The sequence below is a fragment of the Theropithecus gelada genome, chromosome 8 (genome assembly GCF_003255815.1).
Source record: "Theropithecus gelada isolate Dixy chromosome 8, Tgel_1.0, whole genome shotgun sequence".
Taxonomy (NCBI): domain Eukaryota; kingdom Metazoa; phylum Chordata; class Mammalia; order Primates; family Cercopithecidae; genus Theropithecus; species Theropithecus gelada.
In genome coordinates, this window is record NC_037676.1 from 108,839,042 (window position 1) to 108,860,896 (window position 21,855).

At 37.4% G+C, this 21,855-nt stretch overlaps 1 protein-coding gene across 5 annotated transcripts in view; it reads left to right on the plus strand.

Annotated features, from left to right (window-relative positions):
• Positions 1-21,855, plus strand: part of OXR1 (oxidation resistance 1) — a 463,267-nt gene that overhangs the window by 351,209 nt on the left and 90,203 nt on the right. For 2 of the 5 annotated variants that reach the window (XM_025393719.1, XM_025393721.1), the window contains exon 1: positions 18,921-19,298. The exons of the other annotated variants lie outside the window; for them this stretch is intronic. In XM_025393719.1, the coding sequence (XP_025249504.1) occupies positions 19,100-19,298 (199 nt within the window). In that variant the 5' untranslated portion in view covers positions 18,921-19,099. Of the gene's footprint in view, positions 1-18,920; positions 19,299-21,855 lie in introns of those variants that run through there. 5 annotated transcript variants of the gene reach the window in all.

Sequence of the window (21,855 nt, forward strand, 5' to 3'; positions counted from 1 at the left end):
AAAAAAAAAAAAAAAAAAAAAAAAAAAAAAAAAAAAACCTATAAAACAACACACACAAAAAAAAATCAAAAATCAAATACTCAAAAAATTCAGTTTAAAAATCTAATTGGCTTTTTTCTTTTTTTTTTTTTTTTTTTAGCAGCTCATGAATGGGACAGCATTTCATCTATGAAACAGAAAAGTGCTTGAATGAGTGGGCTTTCTAGGAAGAAAAGGGCTAAAGAAGTGAAAACAGAAAGTGGATTGGTCATTTTGAAGTTACTTTCCTTATAGAGTTAAACCAGAGGGGACTTTCCTATCATACCACTTGAGGTTGACTGGACCCCTTCTGACTGGTTGCTATGAATCTTCCCCTTTTTTTTTGTTTTTGTTTTTAAACTGGTTCATTTTAAATTTCAGTCTGATTATGTGGCACCTAGCACATGTCAGTCTATTCTAATTTGTTCTGGTCTTGTGGGGCCTACTGCAGGCGCTTCCATAAATGGCCTTAAACAATTGCCATTAAACAATGGCCAACCTTCCATAAACCAATGGCCTTCATAAATTTTGTTTTATACAGAGAAACCATGTAAAAAACTGCAGATGAGAAGATGAATGAGACATACACCCAGTTCTTCATGAGTTTACAATCTAACGGGAGTGTTGAAAGCTGGCTCCCTAAAACATCACTGATATTACTCTTTTGGTAAGACAAAACAAGTTTATTGAGGTATGGAGAGTACCACTTCAACAGAGCCTTTGTAGTGCCTAAAAAGAAGGAAAAGGTTGGGACATAGTTGGAATATTTGAGATTTTCAAGTCGAATTTAAGGCAGATCTCTCAATAGGGCAACTTGGCTAAGATTGGGTAAGGATCATGATATGATAGTTTAGGACTGATAAAATAAGATGTGGCAAGGGATTCAAAGGGTTCTAGTGTATAAACTATTGATTAATTCTTTCTATTGAAGAATTGATGTATCATTCCAGATGCTCCTAGAATAAACTAGGAGACAGTAGAGTGAGTGTAAGGTCATGTTAATGTAGACAACTATATTAATGGTTTCCATTATTGAGACAGACACATAGACAAAAAATTAGTATGGTAAAGTAAGTATAATCAAGGTAATCACAGTGCCCTTTGTGAGCAAGTATATAAAATCTCATATCCTCCCTGCCATCTGCCACTGCCAGGAATTCCAAGATGGTGAATGTCTTACTTTGGTTTATCTCTGGTATAAAAAGGAAAGGGCATTGATGTTTAGCAAGGCAACGTTTCTCCTTGTTTCTTTCTCTTTGTTTATACTATTAATACCCTCAGAACTGACATGTATACTTTCACATATTTTATCTTACAAACAATCAATATCAAATTTGTGGGGAATGAATATAGTTCATATTAAAGACCTACTACATCATACAACCAATTCAAATATATATACGTTTGCATATATACAAATATATACATTTGAATATATGTATTTGTGTATACATATTTGTATATAGATGTATGTATACACAAATACATGCATATGTATATATACATATATTTAATGAACTATGTTTTATATTTTCATGATAATTATGATTTTCCCCTTACTAATGCAGATAATCTTCATTGAGACCTTAAGGATAAGCAGACCTCTTTATAGCGTTCTTTTTATTTTATCTAAAACATATGGTCTCTTCTTTTGAGGAGAAAGTAGTGAGAATGGCAGAGGAATCCTCTATTTAATAATAATAGAAGTAAGTACATATATATTTAAAGTGTGAATAACACATAATCTTTGGGAAGTAACTTTGATAGCATAAAAATAACATTTATTTCTTTGCAAATCAATTTTTAGAAACACCCTAAACTGATTACATTTAAAATTACATCTGAGAAAGACAAATTAAAATTTTTGAAATTCAAATTTTGCCAGTGATTCATTGTTCAAATTCTTGCAAAAATAGTTACAACTTTGTTTTTAACAAATACACCCTATGTTTGATCACAATACTTGAAAGAATACACAGCATGCTTTTTACTAGTTCCAAAATCAAACTAGAAAATGTGTATACTATAAAGTAAATTTACTTTATTTATTTATGGCAAGCTAATATGCATGTTGTAGAAATTCACTGAGGTAAAACTCACTTCCATATTTTTTAACTAGAATTTTAAGAAAGCATCTACATAGATGGTAGTATAACTCTACAAGTTATCAAATACATCCAATCATGCTGATGACATTTACAACATACAAATTTGCTAGCTAAAGAAACATCATTCTGTTAGCCAAAAACTTTTTTGCGCAGAGCTGTCTTCTTCTTTTTGCCGTATAAGCTTACAATCACATCTTTCCGTCCCAGATTTTTCTGTGCCAGTTGAAGCTAAGTCAAACTGGTATAAAGAGGGCTTTAGAGAGTAGGATGTCTTGAATGGGATCTCATAGCTTTTGAAGCTAGTAAGTGAAAATGTGGGGCTGAAAGAGCAAGCCCAGAAAGATATGTCAGGAAGTGGCAACAGCCTGCCCTGCATCTTCTCTGTAAATGAGATGGAGAAGCATCAGGATCAATAGAAGCATGTTATCTCCATGCTCAGCATACTAAAGTACAAGTGTTAAAGAATATTGAATACTGTATCTAGATACAGGATGAAATAAGGCTTTTTACAAACAGACTATAAAAGTTGCCAGAGGCATGAGGTGGTTGTGGGAGTGCTGAATCTTTCTCAACATCTAGTAGAACAGGGTTTCTTAATTGAGTGTTGGTAGCATACCCAAAAAATCAAACTCTGGCAAACAAAGTCATGAGTAATCTTAATAAGAAAGGAAAAATGGGGAGATACCAGTGTGATTTGGCAAGCTGTCTTCTGAGCTTAGTTCTTAGAAGAAACAAAAGAGGAACATATTACCAGGGACAAAAAACAAACAAACAAACAAATACTGGCATAAAACTGTGAAAGAGTATCAGGCCAACACATAGAGTGAGATTATACAAACACTAAGAAAACTAACTAGTGAAAAGGAAAGTCCTACAATAAAGGAGAACAAGATGGATGGGTGAGGCTCATGTTGTTTAACAGTTATTAAAAGATAGAGTAAGTTTAATGCCTATTTAGCTTTTTTTTTTTTTTTTTTTTAAGAGATGGGGTCTTGCCATATTGCCCTGGCTAGGCTTGAACTCCTTGGCTCAAGAGATCCTCCCAGCTCAGTGTCCCAAGTAGCTGTGACGACAGGTGTGCACAACTACACTCGGCCACAGTTTTGCTTTATTTTTCTCAATTAAAAAGAATGAGCTACAAGAAAGTACAAAACAAATACTGTACAATAGAAATTTATAGGCTAAGGCACACAGGGATACAGTGAAAGAACACCCACATCTACTTTACATGAATTGAAACCTCTTGGTCCAGAAAACCAGAATATTTTCCTATGTGGTCACAAATACTTTGGTAGTAACCCAGGACTCATAGTGTATTTTTTACAATTATACTTCCTCCTGTTACAAACTTAAAAATATATAAAATGACTTAAATACAAGAGAAGTTTATTCTTGTTTGAGTCTACATTTAGAGTTCTTGGGGGGTGGTGGCGGCTCTCCCGGGTTCAAGGACCCAGGTACCTTCTCTCTAAAGGCTCTGTCATATTTAATAAATGGCTTCTCAAGTCACCATGTTCATCTGCTACAAGTGTGTGAAAAGAAAAGAGCATGGAGATCACCAGTGGGGACTCTCTTTGGCCAGGCCTGGAAGTAGCACACATCTTTTTTGCATTCCTTCCATTGGCTAAAAAATAATCACTTGAGCACTGCTGCCCAAAAAGGAATCTGGGAAATATAGGGTCACTATGTGCCCAGAAAAAAGAAGAATCAGGTTTGGTGACAGCTAGCCATTCTGTAGCTGGATAATGAGAGATCTGCCAGAAAACTGTAGTTAGGTTAATAGCCCGAGTTTTTTAAAATGCTGTTGAAATGGAGTTGAAGGATATAGAAACATCATAGACTTGAAACCATTTCAGAGGGGAAAGCAGTGATCACTGGAGTCTGTACCTCATCTTCTGCGTATTAGAAAGATGTTTAACTAATATGTGGCATTGTTGATAAATGAGTTCTGGGTCATGGTAGCATTTAGTGGATTCATACTTCTTTAGATTAATGTGCTCAATGAGTGGTAGTCATTGTCATCCTTGAAGGTGTCAGTTGAACTGTGTCTTGTGACTTTCCTTTCTCATGTCTCATTACATATTTTTATGATCAACCTTAACAGAGGCAAATTTGTGGTTGACTCAGTAATTAGGGATACCGAATGACACGGTGGGTGAAAGAATCAAAATGATCTCAGCAGTTTAGAATATAGTCCAACAGCATTTTTCTGAAAAGGGCCAGGGAGCAAATATTTTAGGCTTTTTGGACCATAAAGTATCTGTCACACTAGTCAGCTCTACTGGTATAGTCCCAAAGCAGCCGCAGACAATACATAAATGAATGGGCATGGCTGTGTTCAAATAAAACCAAATTTATAAAAACAGGTGGCAGGTCAGATTTGGTTCATGGGTCATAGTTTGCTGTTCCCTGGTCTAGAATAGGCTGAAATTCTGAAGGGAATCAATATAATTTTTTTTTTTTTATACAGCCAAAGAACAATGGGCCTAACACTGTACATACATCATGTCCTTTCTAATCATAGAAGAGCTCCAGGTTAGGTAGTATTTGCTCTTATTTTACAGATGAGAAAGCTACATCTCAATAAATAAATAAGTCAATAGTTTGACCTAGCTTTCACAGCCAGAAACCCTTTGTGGGACATCATGCCACTTTAACCCAATGTTTGGGTGAATTGAGAGAGTAACAGTTAATTGCTTGAGTAAAAGATGGAGGGAAACATCATGTGGCAGCATTTCCCATGGGCATACCCTGCGTTCTGGCTCTGTTCTTTTCCCAGTGTGTGACCTTGAGAGATACATTTGACCTCTCTAGGCTTCGGTGACCCAATCTATAACAATGAAAGGCCTGACTAGATAAACACCAAGGCCCTGCTCATGTCTTACGGTTAAGGTTGCTATTAGTATGTTACGGTCATTGTGTGAAAGACAATTGAGATGTATTCTTTGTAGCTCTTAAAGTAATTCTTCTCAACCATTTTCTAGTGTACTTTTATGGGAGAACAATATGTAAAACATAAAAATGGTATTTTATGAGCCTACATGTGTTTTACAAGTTCAAATTTACATTTTCTGATTACAAAGATATTTATTGAGAGGATAAGGCTGATGGGAAACCAATTTTTTAAACTGGGAGTATAAATGATCAACAGATTCTGTGTAGCTTTAGCAACTCCACATTCTCCCCATTTTGCTTTTGTTGTTTGTTGGTTTTCCTCTGGTTGTATTAAGAAAATACTCGGCCGGGCGCGGTGGCTCAAGCCTGTAATCCCAGCACTTTGGGAGGCCGAGACGGGCGGATCACGAGGGCAGGAGATCGAGACCATCCTGGCTGACACGGTGAAACCCCGTCTCTACTAAAAAAATACAAAAAACTAGCCGGGCGAGGTGGCGGGCGCCTGTAGTCCCAGCTACTCGGGAGGCTGAGGCAGGAGAATGGCGTGAACCTGGGAGGCGGAGCTTGCAGTGAGCTGAGATCCGGCCACTGCACTCCAGCCTGGGTGACAGAGCGAGACTCCGTCTCAAAAAAAAAGAAAATACTCGTTCACATACACAAAAGGTAAATGAATAGTTTTGCAATCTCAGAATACTTTTCAGAATATAGACATGGCAAAAGACACTTGAAAAGCAAAATCATTAACAAATCAGGGGGTCCTTAGCATATTAATATATCATTAAAAATGTAACTTAATCATTTGCAAAACCTCCTATCAGTCAAAATAAGCTAAGCTCATGCTGTGATGCCAAATGAACCCCTAAACCTAAGGGACTTGCTGAAATAAGTGTATATTTCTTGATGCATTTCATGTTCATCTTACGTATCCAATTTTGGGTGGTTTTGGAAGCAGGGCTTCTGATCCATATGGTTACTTAGGGATCCAGACTGATAGAGGCTCCACCATCTTGTAGCTGTACCATCCCGTGCACGTCATATCCTTAGCTGCTGAGGCAGAGGCCAAGGCACCTGGAGCGTAAAACACTGGCAGTTTTAAACAGCGCCTGTTCTTTGCACACATGTGTGAAACACATACATCACTGCTCGGTGGTTGCCAGATCTAGTCTCATGGACCTTTTTCAGAAGTCAGTGTGTGACTCACATGAACTAAATATGCAAAAAGCATTTGGAAGAACTATAAAGTAGCAGGTCACAAACATGGCTCATAATTTAAAAATTTAGGTTCCTGAGTTTCCCACCCTACAGCCATGGAACCAGAATCTCTGCGTATAGTTGGAGAATTTTAATTTTTGAAAAAGTTCCACAGCTGATTCTCATTATCAACAGGCAGCTGCTGCTGTGAACCAGGAGTGCTTTTTAAAGCGGAGAAAAGGCAATACTTAGATTGGTGGATGTAAGACTACCCTGGCTGCAGTGTTGGAGATCGATTAAAGAGGGGGTAAAGTAGAAGCTGGGAGATTTCATTTTACTACATAATGTATAGGCTCTAATGAGGAAATATAAGTGCATGTGCTTACATATCATGCAGTGTGTTAGCAGAACCAGCTCAATCTGAGGGCCTAACAATGTTGTTGATGTCTCTGCATATTTTAAGAATCTTATCCCCACCCCTTCCTTCCTGACTCCTAGAAAACCAGTAGGGTAGGTACAAAGTGGCTGCCAACCAGTCCTTGTTCAATGCATTTGATAAATTCTACTGGTGGTGGTGGCTGTATAGCCAGCTTGGCACCCATATGAGTCTCTGGATAGTAGGTGGGGCTGAAGTGCCTGGGCATGCCCTGCTTCTCTCTTGAGAGGCAGCTAGAAATGATCCAACTTTCCTTCAAGCCTGTTAGGGCAGCACGGATTTGCATTTTGAATCTGGTTATATTGCTGTGTCTGCTGCTCTCTAGGAAGACTTGAGAATTTAGAGTAGATCTGCAACAGGAGAAAATGACTGGTGCATGATTCTGTTTGAAAATTAAACCTGTCTAGTCAGTGCTGGATCATTTAAAGACTGACCATCCGGGTTTGAGTTTCTCTTCCTATATGCTGACTGCCTTTGGGCTGATTCACATGGGGTTATTAGCATCTTTCTCAGATTGTGTTTTTGGTATGGGGAGGTGGGGAGTTAGGGAACTCCCATCTACTTTGAGGAGAGGAATAAGTCCTACTCCTTTCAAACATTATGTACAGCACTTAGGAGTTTGCTGTTCATGCATCATGGCTGAAACAATTGAACAGTTGATAGAAATTTGTCATTGCTGCCCAGCACTTTCCCTGAGATGGATAACTTGTAGGTAGGTTCTCTTTTCATTGTCGTACTTCATTTCGTCTTGTATTGACACAGCCCCAGGTTCAGACTTTCCCCTAACAGAAAGGAAGGAAAATAAATAAATATAAAAATAAACTACCTAACTACTGGTTACAGGTTAAAGCTGGAAACTGGCTAGCAACAGATTTAAATTATTTTGCCTGTTCATCTTCTTTTTTCTCTATTTTTTTTTTTTTTTTCCGAGACAGTCTCACTCTCTCTCCCAGGCTAGAGTGCAGTGGTGTGATCTCGGCTCACTGCAACCTCCACCTCCTGAGTTCAAACGATTCTCCTGCCTCAGCCTCCCGAGTAGCTGGGATTACAGGTGCACACTACGAAGCCTGACTAATTTTTGTAATTTTTAGTAGATAGGTTTTCGCCATGTTGGCCAAGCTGGTCTTGAACTCCTGATCTCAGGGTGATCTGCTCACCTCAGACTCCCAAAGTGCTGGGATTACAAGCATGAGCCACCGTGCTTGGCCCTATTATCTTTAATAAAAGCAAAGATAGGGAAATTATCCAAAAATTTAGCTAAAAGCTATGTAACTTTAAAATATGTGAAATTAATAATTTGAATAAAGTACTTAATATACCACAAAACAAATGTTTTCACTTATCAGCTTTTCAGATTAAGTATCAAAATTCTATTCAAGTAACATGAGAAGGTACAACAACATGTGAAGACCCATCACAGAATTAAGAGAGGACAAGAGGAAGAACAAGGGTAGAGAAGAAGGGCCCAGAAACATAAAAAGACAGAGTAAGACCTCCTCATAGCTATGCATACAGTACCTTCTGTAGACACACACTCTACTGTAACCTCAAAGAAAGTGCAGGCAGAAAAAGAAATCTGCAGAAGAAAGAAAATGAGAATGTTTGTCTTCATGATGTAAAATTACTCTTTGGAGATCCTGATGAGCTCTTGTTCCTCAAGGTTTTTAAAGCTTTATTCAGTTTTCAGAACTTTAGGCACCACTGGTAATACCAATTGGCGCTTGTCCAATGAGCTGAGTGAAATTGATCCAAAAGCTCCAGAAGCTGCCACATTCCAGGTATGGAGTATTTGGGGGCTGTAATTATATCATTGTAATTACAGTCTTCAATAGGATTAAAAATAGAATGGGAATAATTCTATGGTAAATTGATGTGAGTTATTGTGACCTAAGTTTCAATTATAATTGTTAACAATGATATTGCTGAGTCCTTGTTTGGCTTGACTGCCATGCAGTGTTTTTCTGACGAGTGAGGGAGTTAACACCTTTTGGACAATTTTCAGAATTGAGAAAAAATTACTCGGTTTTTAGTAGGGTTTGTAATTATTATATGTCCAAGGTTGGTATCTCCTAGAGGGGGACTTTTTAGAAAATTAATATTAGACTGTCCCCACTCTATTGAAAGGCCATATTAAATCTCTATCGTATACTCTTCAATGCTGTGATCATGGTTATATTCAAACAATAACCCACATTCTTACTCTTTGTGGTCATTTGGGACACAGGTGGAAGTCTCATATATGATAAGGAATTTGAATGCTAGCATAAACCATTTTAGTGGCGAAAAACACACAAATGCTTTAAATAAAAAAAGAGTCAATTTTAAGGGTAGCAAATTTGTCTATGAAGTTAAGCTTTAGGTTTACTGGCAGATGCAGATGTAGTGATTGTATAACAGATTCACGCCTTATTTTCTAAACTTACAAAATCTCTTTGCTTAGTTTAGTGTCAGAGTGTCAGTCTGCTTTATTGATTCCATCAGTGGTTTTGCTTATCATATCAGAAATTTGAGTGCTGACTTCTGGCCTCAAGCGATCCTCTGGCCTCGGCCTCTCAACGTGCTTAGATTATGGGTGTGAGCTACCATGCCCAACCCTAACATTTCTATCTTATGAAATAGCTGACAGGTAGATATAATTTGTTACTGGAGAAAATAATTTTTTCATTTTGTTCTTTTAAGACCAGTTGTTATTTTCTGAGTTTATTAATATAGCTAGCCTTATAATGAGAACATAGGTCTCACTTTTACCATTTTGCTTAAAGATTTGCAGATGCATCATGCTCATATACTTCAATGTCTCTGTGTTTTCTCAGGGTGTTACAGTTCTGCTTCTTTTATTTCCTAAAGTTCAATAATTTTATCTGTGTTAAAAAGTATTTTCAAAGAGTAACTAACACAATGTTATGGCTACTCATAATAGTTGTAGTGAGCCAGGAAGTATGCCAGGGAATGGTTGTTAGTAGAAAAACCATTTGATGTCATCTTCAGAAAAAGATAAAGAAGTGAGATTAAATTCAGAGAGTTTGGTATATAGGATGACTGACAGAGATGGGAGCTGGGGCAGGAACGAAAAGATTGAGAAGATTGAACATTAAACAAAACTTCAGTCATTAGCCAATGTAAACAAGCAATCAAAGAATAGTCCCCTTAAAATAGGAATCATTTAATTCATCTAACAATTAAGAAAATATAAACATTACAAACAAATGTTCTTGTTAATCTGTTTCTAATTATTTTTAGGTTACTAATATTCTTTTAGTATAAAAATATTAAATCAGAGCCATTTTCCTAGTTTTCATGTCATTTTTCTTCATATTTTTAGAAATCATTGTCTTACTTGAAATTTTTCTATTTAAGATTCCACAATTAAAAGAACAATGTTTCCTTTAAGGAATAGTGCCCGGGAGGGCAGAATTTCTTAAAGCATTTTGGGGAGTGGTTTAAATAATCTACATACAGTAGTGCACAAGTTTCCAACTTATTAACAGTGTGCTTTCCAGTGAGTTTTTAGCTCTTACATGTTTTTTGGAAGTAAATGTGATGTAATTAAATTAAATATTCTAGCAACTAACAACAAAAGGCTTTTTCAACAGATAATAATAAATTGAACTCGGAAACTGTAAAAAGAATGAAGGAGAACTAATAGAAATTGATATGGAAAGGTGTCTAAGACACAGGGAAGTGAAAATATTTGTATAAAACTATGAACATGGGCCAGGCGCCTTGGCTCACGCCTGTAATCACAGCATTTTGGGAAGTAGAGGCATGCAGATCGTTTGAGCCCAGGAGTTCAAGACCAGGCTGGCAACACGGCAAAACCCTGTCTCTACAAAAACTACAATAATTAGCTGGGTGTGGTAGCATGCGCCTATAGTCCCAGGTACTTAGGAGCCTGAGGCAGGAGGATGGATTGATCCCAGGAGGTCGAGGATGCAATAAGCCCTGATCGCACCACTGCATGCCAGCCTGGACAATAGAATAAGACCCTATTTCAAACAAGATAACAACAACAACAAAATTGTGGACACAATATGTTCCCATTTGTGTGGGGTTTTTTTTTTTTAAAGAAACACACATGCATATATACACATAGTAACCCTATATAAATATATGCATACAAAATTTCCAGAAGGATATACACAAACCTGTAGAGGTTGATTCGGGAAGGACATAAGAAATTTACTATTATATAGCCTTCTATACTATAGTTTTGTTTTCCCATATGCATGTATCCAGTTACATATTGTCCTTTTAATTTAAACATTTGGTAAAAAATAATAATTTCAATGATACCAGAAATTACTAAGCAAAGGAAATGGCAAGGTAGTTCTACTTTTTTGGAAAAAAAAAAATAGATGGTCATTGTATTTGAAACTTAAGACAAGATGATAATATGTATTATCTGGTTAATGAATGCCTGTACTGTCTTCACAAGGATTTTTCCTGACATAAAATTCTAAGTATCTGTCAAAAAATATTGTTAATTATATACACTAAATAACAACATAATGAATAATGTTTTCAATGTCAGTTCCTCACACAATTGTTTCTTGCACTGAACTTCAGTAAAATTCAGAATATAACACTAATGGTATAACTTGATAAGGTATTTTATAGGAAGTATTATAGCTCACATTTACCAAGGCTTAATGTTTTACAGGCACTCTTGTAGGCATATTGCTTGCACTGTGTTATTAAATCTTCCTGACATCTCTATATTATCTCTATTTTACAGGTAAGGAACCTGAGGGAGAGAGAGGCTAAATCAGTTACTTTCCCATTACGCTGCTAGTAAGTGGCAAAGCCAGCATCTGAAGTTAGACTCAGGACCCATGTTCTTAATGATGAGACATGCCTTAGGTATACTGACTGCGGATGACCTAACTTGATACGCCTGTAACTTTTAGACGACTTAAGAAAGATCACATTTTTCTTACTGATGATTGAGAAATGCAGTCTATCTCAAATGCCTTTCATAGGAGCTGAATGACAGTTAAATTGACAGTGGACAGTCTAGCAAGCTCCTAGAAGATAGAATGGGCTTATGGAAAACAGGTCATTTTTAACTTAAATAATCATTTTTGAATAGGCGACACATGCATATTATACACACAGTGAAAATTAAGGTTCTCTCTCATCACGCCCTAAGCCACCCACTTCTTTTCTCAGAAGGCAACCACCATTACTAGGTTCTTATATATACTAACAGAAATGTTTTATTTGTATGTGGATAACTACATATACTTTACATTGTTTTCAAAAATTGAAGCATACCACATGTGGTGTTCTGTATCTTGCTTTCCCCCTTAAAAATACTTTTTTCAAGATTCTTTTATAATCAGTTATACCAGGAACTGTGTAATTATTTTTAATGGCTGAATAATATTCCATTATATGGACTTGTCATATTTTATTTAATCATTCCTTTATTAGTAACCACTTAGGTTATTTTCAACATTTTGCTATTACAAATAGAAAATTGCATCATTTCATACATCAATGGGATAAATATCAAGAAGTGAGGATACTGAATCAAAAGGAGTGTGCTTTAAAAATGTTGATAGATCCTGCAAAATGACCCTCTCTTTGATGATCCTGCAAAATGGTAGTACCATTCTTTGCTCTCCTACTAGTAATATATGAAAGTGGTAGTTTCCACCTGCTGTTACCAAAATGGTTTTAAACTTTTTGATCTTCACCATCCTGATAGAAGAAAATGGTATTTATTGACAGGTATTTGCATTCCTCATATTAGTAATGAGGCAAATTAGTTTTGTTGTTTATGCCTTTGATGTAATCTCTGAGTCCACTGCCAATTTCAAGATCACAAAGATTTACCCTATGTTTTCTTCTAGGAATTTAATAGTTTTAAATCATACACTTATGTCTTTAATCCATTCTGAGTTCATTTCTATCTATGGGGTGAGGTAAGGGTCTAATCTCATTCTTTTGTATGTGAGTATGGAGTTGTTACTGCACCATTTGTTGAAGCCACTATTTTTCCCCATTAAATGCCTTGGCATCATTTTTGAAAATCGGTTTGTTTTCCCTAAATGTATGTGTTTACTTATGAACCCTAAATTCTATTTTATTGATGTGTACATGTATTCTTACACCTGTACTATGGTTTTTGATTACTGTAGCTTTGAAGAAAGTTTTGAAATTGGGAAGTATGAGTCCCCCAACTCTGTTTTTCTTTTTAAATTGTTTTGGCTCTTTGGGGCTCCTTGCAGTTCTATATGAATTTGAAGATGAGATTTTCCATATCTGTAAATAAAGCAGGGGAATTTTGATAGGGAATGTATTACATCTGTATATTGATTTCTGAATTGCCATTTTCACAATATTAAGTTTTCTAGTTCATGTATATGGGATCTCTTTCCATTTATTTAGATTTTCTTTAACTTCTTTCAATTATGTTTTGTATTTTTCAGTATATGTCTTGCTCCTCCTTGGAGAGATTTATTTCTAAGTATTTTTGTCTTTTTGATGCTACTATAAATGGAATTATTTTCTTAATTTCATTTTTGGATTAGAGATGCCTTTTTGTAATGTGTCTATTTGCAGGGGTATCTCTTTCTAATCACACAAAAACATCTTGTGCTAGCACTGGTGATCTTTGGGAGTGTACCATCAGCTTGAAAGTGCCATAGAAATAGGGACTTTCTATCTTAGTGCTCAGTAGGCATTTACTAAAGCTGAATGAATGGATGAGAATTTGCTGAGAGTGAGCTTGGGTAGGAGCTTAAGACAGGCAGCAAATATGGATTTTCAAGAAATTCAGTGATGAATAGAAGGCTTAAAAATGAGGGAAAATGGAATATTATCCAGGATAGACTATAAACTAGGCCGTAAAAAGACTCAATGATTTTGAAAGGATGGGGGAATCATACCAAGTATGTTCTCTAACTACAGTAAAATTAAGTTAGAAGTCAGAAAAACACAAGAAATTTGGGAAATTCACAAATATGTGGAAATTAAACAACATACTCCTAAATAGCCAATGAGTCAAATGATAATTCATAAAGAAAATTACTCTGAGATAAATAAAAACTAAAGTACAATATAACAAAATTTGTGGGACAGAACTAATGAGGCATGTAGCTGTAAAAACCTATATTATAAAAAAAAGAAGATTTCAAATCAATAGCCTGACCTTCTGCCTTACGAAACTAGGGAGGTTGGAGGTGGGAATAGAAGATACTAAACACAAAACAAATAGAAAGAAGGAAATTATAAAGATTAGCATGGGTATTAATGGAATAGTAAATAGAAAAACATTAGAGAAACCTCATTAATGAAACCTCAAGTTGGCTCTTTGCAAGGAACAACAAAATTGACAAAGATTTAGAATGAGCAAGAAAAAAACAGAGATGACTCAAATTACTAAAATTAGGAGTAAAAGAGCTGATATTAATATAAATCAGAGAAATGAACAGGATTAAAAGGAATATTATGAACAACAAATTAGATGACTTACATTAAATGGACAAATTCCTAGAAAGACAAAGCTACCAAAACTGACTGACACAAAAAGAAATAGAAAATCTTTTATATATATATATATATATATATATATGTGTGTGTGTGTGTGTGTGTGTGTGTGTGTATATATATGAGGTAAATGATTATAGTAATTTAAAATATTACCAGAAAGAAAAGCCTAGGACCAGATGGCTTCAATCGGGAATTCTATTAAACACTTAAAGAATGATTAGTAACAATCCTTCAGAAACTCTTCCAAAAAATTAGAAAAGGATGGCCAGTATTACCCAAATACCAAAGCAAGACAAGGATATCACAAGGGAAGAAAAGTATAAACCAATATAATATCTATTATGAATATAGACAAAAAATCATCAACAGAATACCAACAAACCAAATCAAGCATCGTATTATACATTCTGAAGGTTATCTAAGGAAGGCAAGGTTCATTTAATATACAAATATTAATTAATGTAAACACTATATTAACAGGATAAAGAACAAAAAGCACAATATTGTATCAACAGAAGCAGAAAAAGCATTTGACAAAATCTAACATCCATTTATGACAAAAATAAAATAAATTAGGAATTGAATGGTCCTTCCTAAGCTAGAGTAAGGGCATCTACAAAAAACCAACATATAATATCATACTTAATTGTGAAAGACTCAATGTGTTTTCTCCAAATTCAGGAATAAAATGATATCTGCTCTCACAACTTCTATTTAATATTGTACTGAAAGTTCTAACCAGGGCAATTGGGCAAGAAAAAAAAGGCACCTGAATTGGAAGGGAAAAAACAAAACCATCTTTATTTACAGAAAACATGTACTTATATAGAGAAAATGTTAAGAAATCCATTTAACAATGAGTAGAATTTTTTAGTGAGTCCAGCAAGGTTGTAAGATATAAGAACAGTGTTCAAAAATCGATTTATTTCTGTATACTAGCAATGGCAATCTAAAAAAAAATCTATTCACAATACCAACAAAAAATAAAACACGTATTAATGTATGTCACAAAAAAGTACAAGATTTATACAATGAAAAGCACAAAACACTGCTGAAAGCAATTGAAGATCTACCTAAATGGAAAGACATCCTTTTGTTTATGGAGATATAGCAATACTTCCCATACTGATCTACCGATTTAATGCTATTCCTATCAAAATTACAACTGACTTTTTTCTTTGAAGAAATTGACAAAGTAATCCTAAAATTCATATGGAATGAAAAGGATGCAAAATAGCCAAAACAATCTTCAAAATGAAGAACAAAACGGGAAGACTCACACTTCCCAATTCCAAAACTTACTAGAAAGCTACAGTAATCAAGATAGCATGGTATTGGCATGGGTTTAGGAATAGTAGAATTGAGAGTCCAGAAATAAAACTTTATATTTAAGGTTAATTAAGTTTTGAAAAAGATGCAAAGACAATGGGGGAAAAAATCATCTTTTCAATACATGGTGCTGGAACAACTGGATAGCCACACATAAAAAAATGAATTTGGACCACTTCCTCACACGAAACCTGAAAATTAACCCCAAATAGATCAAAGACCTATATTAGACCTATATTAGATCAATGAGCTAAATAAAATAAAACTCATAGAAAAACCATAATAGTTAATCTTCATACTTTGGATTAGTCAAAAGATTTCTTAGATACAATGAAAACCACAGACCTGATAAAAATATTGATAAATTGGACTTCATCAAAATTAAACCTTTTTGCCCACTGAAAGCCACCATTTTGACCCAGCAGTTTCACTCATATGTATATATGTGAAATGAAAACAGGTCAACAAAAAAACTTAATTACATAGATGTTCCTAACAACATTATTCATAATAGCCTCAAGGTATGAACAACCCAAATATCCATCAATGGATGAATGGATCGATAAAATGTGGTATATCTTATACAATGTAATGTTATTTGGCAGTAAAAAGGAATGAAGTACTAATACATGTTACAACACGAAGAAGCCTCAAAACAAGTGAAAGAAACCAGACCCCAAAGACCAAGTATTATATGAAATGTCTATAAAAGGCAAATCCACTGAGGCAGAAATAGACTAGTGGTTGCCTAGGGCTGCAAGTGTGACTGGGGAGTGACTACAGATTGGTAAAAAGTTTTTGTGGTGATGGAAATGTTCAGGTTCAAAGATTACATTTTGATGATAGCTTTATAACCCTGAATTGTTATCAGGTGAACTGTATAATTTTAACAGGTGAATTTTACAGTACTTAAATTACATATCAATAAAGGTTTGGGTTTTTTTAAATGAGGCAAAAGGTAGCTTGAAAAAGCAGGCATGGTATATAAGCAAGCTTTTTTTAAGGCTGAGAGTGATTTATGTGGCTGATGGAAGGATAAGAGGAAAGGACATATAGTGAAAAGGAACAGAGAAGAATAATAAAGCTGGCAAGCCACAGACAACATAATTAGACTTTCGGAAGAAAGGCATGGACAGGAATAAAGACCTCCTTCTAAGACAAGGTAGGGAGAGCAACTTGATGTAGATTGAAGAGAAAAAGGAAAGAAAAATGAATGTTCATATTTCATGGCCTATGATTTTCTGGGTCATGTAGAAGGCAAAGTAACATGTTCAAGTGACGAGTTTGGTAACTTCAGGAGAATGATGACAGTTCAGACAACAAACATAGAGAATGAAAGAGAACACTGACTATATGAATAAAAGGATTTTAGAGACATTACGACCAGCCGAGTTTAAATCAAAGATTGTAAGGCATTCAGTCACCAAGGTTACACATTTTTCTCCAGCAGCTCTAGCCTTCTATAAAATAGAAGCAGAAAAAAAAATAAAAAAACAGATGGGTTAACTACCTGTAAATCTGGATTTGAACTGGTAGAATGAAGGTTCCTGCAAATGTTGGACGTAAAAGTGCAGATCTAATCAGGTAAAATCTCAAGCATTAATTGGATATGCTTATAACAAACCGGTAAATTTTTAGAAGATGTAAAACATATCTTAGAAAAATAATTTAAATTGTTAATGAGAATTAGACTAATTCATTGAAATTTGATTTTTAAAACTTACCGAGCCTCTCTTTCATTGAACTCAGAAGTAGTGTGCATGGTAAGGCTTCCTTGTTAAATGGAATGCTACTTAGTAGCTGTCTTAGCTCGTTCTGGATGCTATAATAAAGCACCACAGACTCACTGACTGGTTTATAAACACACATTTATTTCTCACAGTTCTGGAGGCTAGAGGTCCAAGATTAGGGTGCCAGCATGGTTAGTTTCTGGTGAGGACCTTCTTCTGGTTTGCAAACTGCTGTGTTTTTGTATCCTCATGTGGCAGAAAGATGGAGACAGCTCTCTGGGTCCCTTTTTTATAAGGGCACTTAATCGCATTCATGAGGCCTCTATGCTCATGAATTACCTCCCAAAGGCCCCACCTCCTAATACCATCACACTGGGGTTAGGATTTTAACAAATGAATTTGAGGGAAAGCACAAACATTCCATCCATTGCAACATCTACAAAATAGGTCCTTAGGTAGAGCAGAAGTCTGTAACAGTTCTTTCCCAAGCCACAACCCTGAAAACATGGATGGCTGGATATGCTGATTCTCCTGGGCCCCTTTCCCATAAACACCGAATTAGACACTGTGAGGGTGCAGCCCAGACATGCGGTATTTTTCACCAGGTATAATGATGATGGCTGATATTAGAATGGTGACATTTATCCAACCTAGTAAGAATTTAAACTGAAAATGGTGATGATGCAAAAAAGATGTCAACTGGTTAAAACAACAACAACAACAACAACAAGAAGAGGGTGTGTGTGTGTCAGGAGGCATAATCTTCAGTAGTTTGGCCAAAAGCTTAAGACTGATTTTCAGGACTCTATTGTTGGAGTGGGTAGTTCATCAGCTTCCTAAGTAATTCAAATCTTTTTTTTTTCCCCCAGTATAGTAATATATTGGTGATTCCAAGAAAGAGGGTTTACTTATTTAATGCCTGGGAAAACTACAAGAGCTACGAACAGATGTGAAAGGAAGAGAATAACCAGATCTCACAGGAAGCAAAATGGGGTATTAAATTTCTGTCAAAAGGTACTGCTCTTTCCCTGTCTAGGTTCTTGGTCCCTGAAAGGTAGATCTGCAAACTAAAGTCTTCAATTACATTGCTTAAACAGGACTGGGATCATAGAATGTCGAACACTAACATGAGTTCATACTGGTACAACGAACTTAAAATGTTACTATTCATGTTGTAATTATGACTGCAATCTTAACGTTGAAAGTATCTCCGCCGTCCTAAAAAAAAAGAGAAAAGTAAACACAAGCTGCAAGTTTTATGTGATACACTCCACCCTCTTTTTTCCCCAAGCCAACACACACACCCTTCAAACTTTTTGACTGTTATTTGCAGACCCTTCCTAGGCTCCGGAACTCCGTGCAACTCCAGCAATGTCTCCCCTGGGCCATTTTTATCCTCTCCTCTGACCTGGCGGGAGGCTGGCTGTCCACCCCCTTTCCCTTGCAGTCCTGAAAGTCCGGTCGGAGCCCGGACGGGGCGGGGAGGGGCAGGGCGGGGCAGGCCAGCTCCATTGGCGCCAGGCGGGTGGGGGGATGCCCGGAGAGGACCCGTCCAGCTTGCTTAAAAGCCACCAGTTTTCCGACCCCGCCTCGGTTCCAGGAAGAATATACCTATGTGACAAGCTAGGTTCTGCCTCATTTGGCATTTGGAAGCCACAAGAAAAACTTTTCAAAAACTTTTGTCCGTCTTTTGCTCCCCCGACGCGTGGTTTCCTGATGGTCTGTCCCCGGGCAGGGAGAGGGACGCCCCCTCCCCCTCTCCGCCTCCTGTGAGGCGCGCGGAGCCACCTCCTCTGGATCAGGTCTGATGGGGCGGCGGGCGCGCTAGTGGTGGCCGCCACCGCCGAAACCGTCGACCTCCTGGGCCCCAGTTCCGCGTCCGGCCCCGCGGCAGCATGGACTACCTGACCACGTTCACCGAGAAGAGCGGACGCCTTCTGCGGGGCACGGCCAACCGCCTGTGGGGGTTCGGGGGCGGCGGCGAAGCCCGGCAGGTGCGCTTCGAGGATTACCTGAGGGAGCCCGCCCAGGGGGACCTCGGGTGCGGGTCCCCGCCCCACCGGCCCCCGGCGCCGTCCAGCCCGGAGGGACCTGGTGAGCCGACCCTTCTTTCGCCTCCCGCGCGGACGACCTAGGCTGAGGGCTGGGGGGAGGCGGTGGTCGTGGCGCCGGGCGGGGGTCGCGGCCCGGCCCTGGCAGGTGTGCCTGGGACCGGGCGGGCGACGTGGCTGGGGTGGCGGCCGCAGGGGGCGAGGAAGGAAGGACTCCTTCGGCTCTGGGGAGGGAAGACTTTGAGCTGCGTGCCAGCTCTTCCTGCTCTGCTCTTCCTGCTTTCCCCACCTAGACTTGATTTTCTTTCCCCGCCAAGCATTTCAAGGGTACGATCCATTCTCTCTCTCCCTCCCACTGGGAGGTGAAGACTGAACCAGTTATGACGTCGGTGTTTTCAGTCTTGGATTCTTGAAGAGCGTTGTGCCTGTTTTGGTTTTGGTTTGGGTCAATCTTTCTTTGATATTTGTCAGCTATTAGGATTCACTTCCTAAACGAAACATAAAAAGCCAGATACTTCTTTGTAAAATGAAACACTTCATTAACATGGGAAGCTAGTTGACTTTTCGCGTCGTGTACTTTTTGAACGGCTGCACGTTGTCTTGTGATGGCAGAACCTAGAAACTTTCTCAGTTCCTGTTTATTTTGTGTTGTGTTGGTTGATTTTTTTCACCACAGTGTCTTTGTGCCATTCTTTAAAACAGTCATTTGTAGCGACATGATATTGATAACTTACAGAATTTTTGAAAGTGCTGCTGAACAGTTTCAGCATAAGGCACAGGGTAATTTCCAGTGTCCTTGGCTTCCTTTAACTGGTAGCAGACATCCTAGCCATGTCTTATTTTATTTTATTTTTGTTAATTGCTTTAATATTTGAAGGTTATGAAAAATTAGCATTAGAGAGTTTAGAAAATAAAGATAGGCACAAAGTGTAAAATCTGTTTATAACTCCACATCCTACCAGTCATTTTATTTTATTTTAAATTTTATCTTTATTTTTGTAGAGATGGAGTCTCGCTGTGTTGCCCAGGCTGGTCTTAACTCCTGGCCTCAAGTGATCCTCCTGCCTGGGCCTTCCCAAGTGCTGGGAATACAGGCCTGAGCCACCATGCTGGGCCCTATAGATTGTTTTAAAGCACTAAAACAGTGAGGACATCTATTGATCTATGTGATCACACATAATTTGATCTGTGTGTAATAATCTATCTTGTTTAATATTTAATTTGTAGATCTTAAGATCTACAAATTAGTCTAAATATTAAGACGTTTTGAAGAAATCTTAAGCTTTGAAGAAATATTAAAATCTCATTTTAGCATAGCCCTTTTAAATAAATTTTCTTTACGTAAAATATTTTTTATCTGTAGAATTGCCGTTTATGGAATTAAGAAATGAAAAGGGGAGGGGAATACTTTTTGTTTCTGCTCTGAAGAATGTTAACCAAATGCAGAATCCTCTTAAAAGTGGGACCAGGCATAGGAAAAGGACTCTTAAGTGTTCGAATCAAGGATTTTTTTAAATGAGTTTTCAGTAGCCTGAAATTGAAAACAGCTAATACGTGACCAGCCTTGAGATGGATGGAGAATTCAGAAATATGTGGGGTAACTTAACTAAAAAGGAATATGGTTAGTGTTTTGATAAATATGCCCAAACACGTGTATCTTTGTGGCCGGTGTCTGTAGTTCCAGCTACTCTGCTCAGGAGGCTGGGGCGGGAAGATCCTTTGAGCCCAGGAGGAGAATCCAGACTGGGCAGCAGGTACTTTGTGTTTATATATATGGAGCACACAGCTATATCTGACACCCTCCTTCAAAGTGGCGCTTCAGAAGTGATACATATTCCGCTTCTGTTGAAGCTGCCTTATGAATTCATTACATATTCTTTAATATTCACGGTGCCCCCAAATCTCTGACACATTAGAGAGGCCTTGTGAGGTCAAAGTATGACCACATTCATGTGGGCAGGTGCATCCTACCATTAACTTCCTGCAAGAATTTGGAAAAGTTACTTAGTGTCTTTGGGCCTATATTTTCTCCTTTGTAAGTGAGGTTGGATTTGGTGATTTCAAAATCCTCTGTTCTAGAGCACTTTCATTTGGAGTAGAATTAGTGAAAACTAGCCGACTTTTGAGAGGCAACGTGTATATACACAAGTAAAAATAAGTGAGTCTTCATGTGTTTCCAGCTAGCCTTTGTTTAAAATGAGAATTCTGTGCTTTGCAGCTGCTTATCAGGAGGATTTTGGCTCTAGGGTTGTTCTTTGTGTTGGTGTCCTTCAGAATGAGTGTCTGTCAGTCTGTTTGAAGGATTTCTTCTGCTCTTTCTGCTTGAGATTATTCTTATTTCAGTTTCTTAATAGCTGCTTAAGTTTCCTGCTATCATTCTTTCTTCAGTTCATTAAAAAGTCCTGTGTATTATAGGAGTATTTCTTGTTACAGATACTTTCACACATGTAAATTGATTGCATTCCAGGAAACCCTTTGTTGTTAGTGATCTTACTCCTGCTTTCATCCACTAAGATGAAAAACTGGAACCTTGTTTCTGTTCCTTCTCACAACCCAACATCAGAGGAGTTGCGCATCAAGAAGGGGTAGAGGGAGTCATG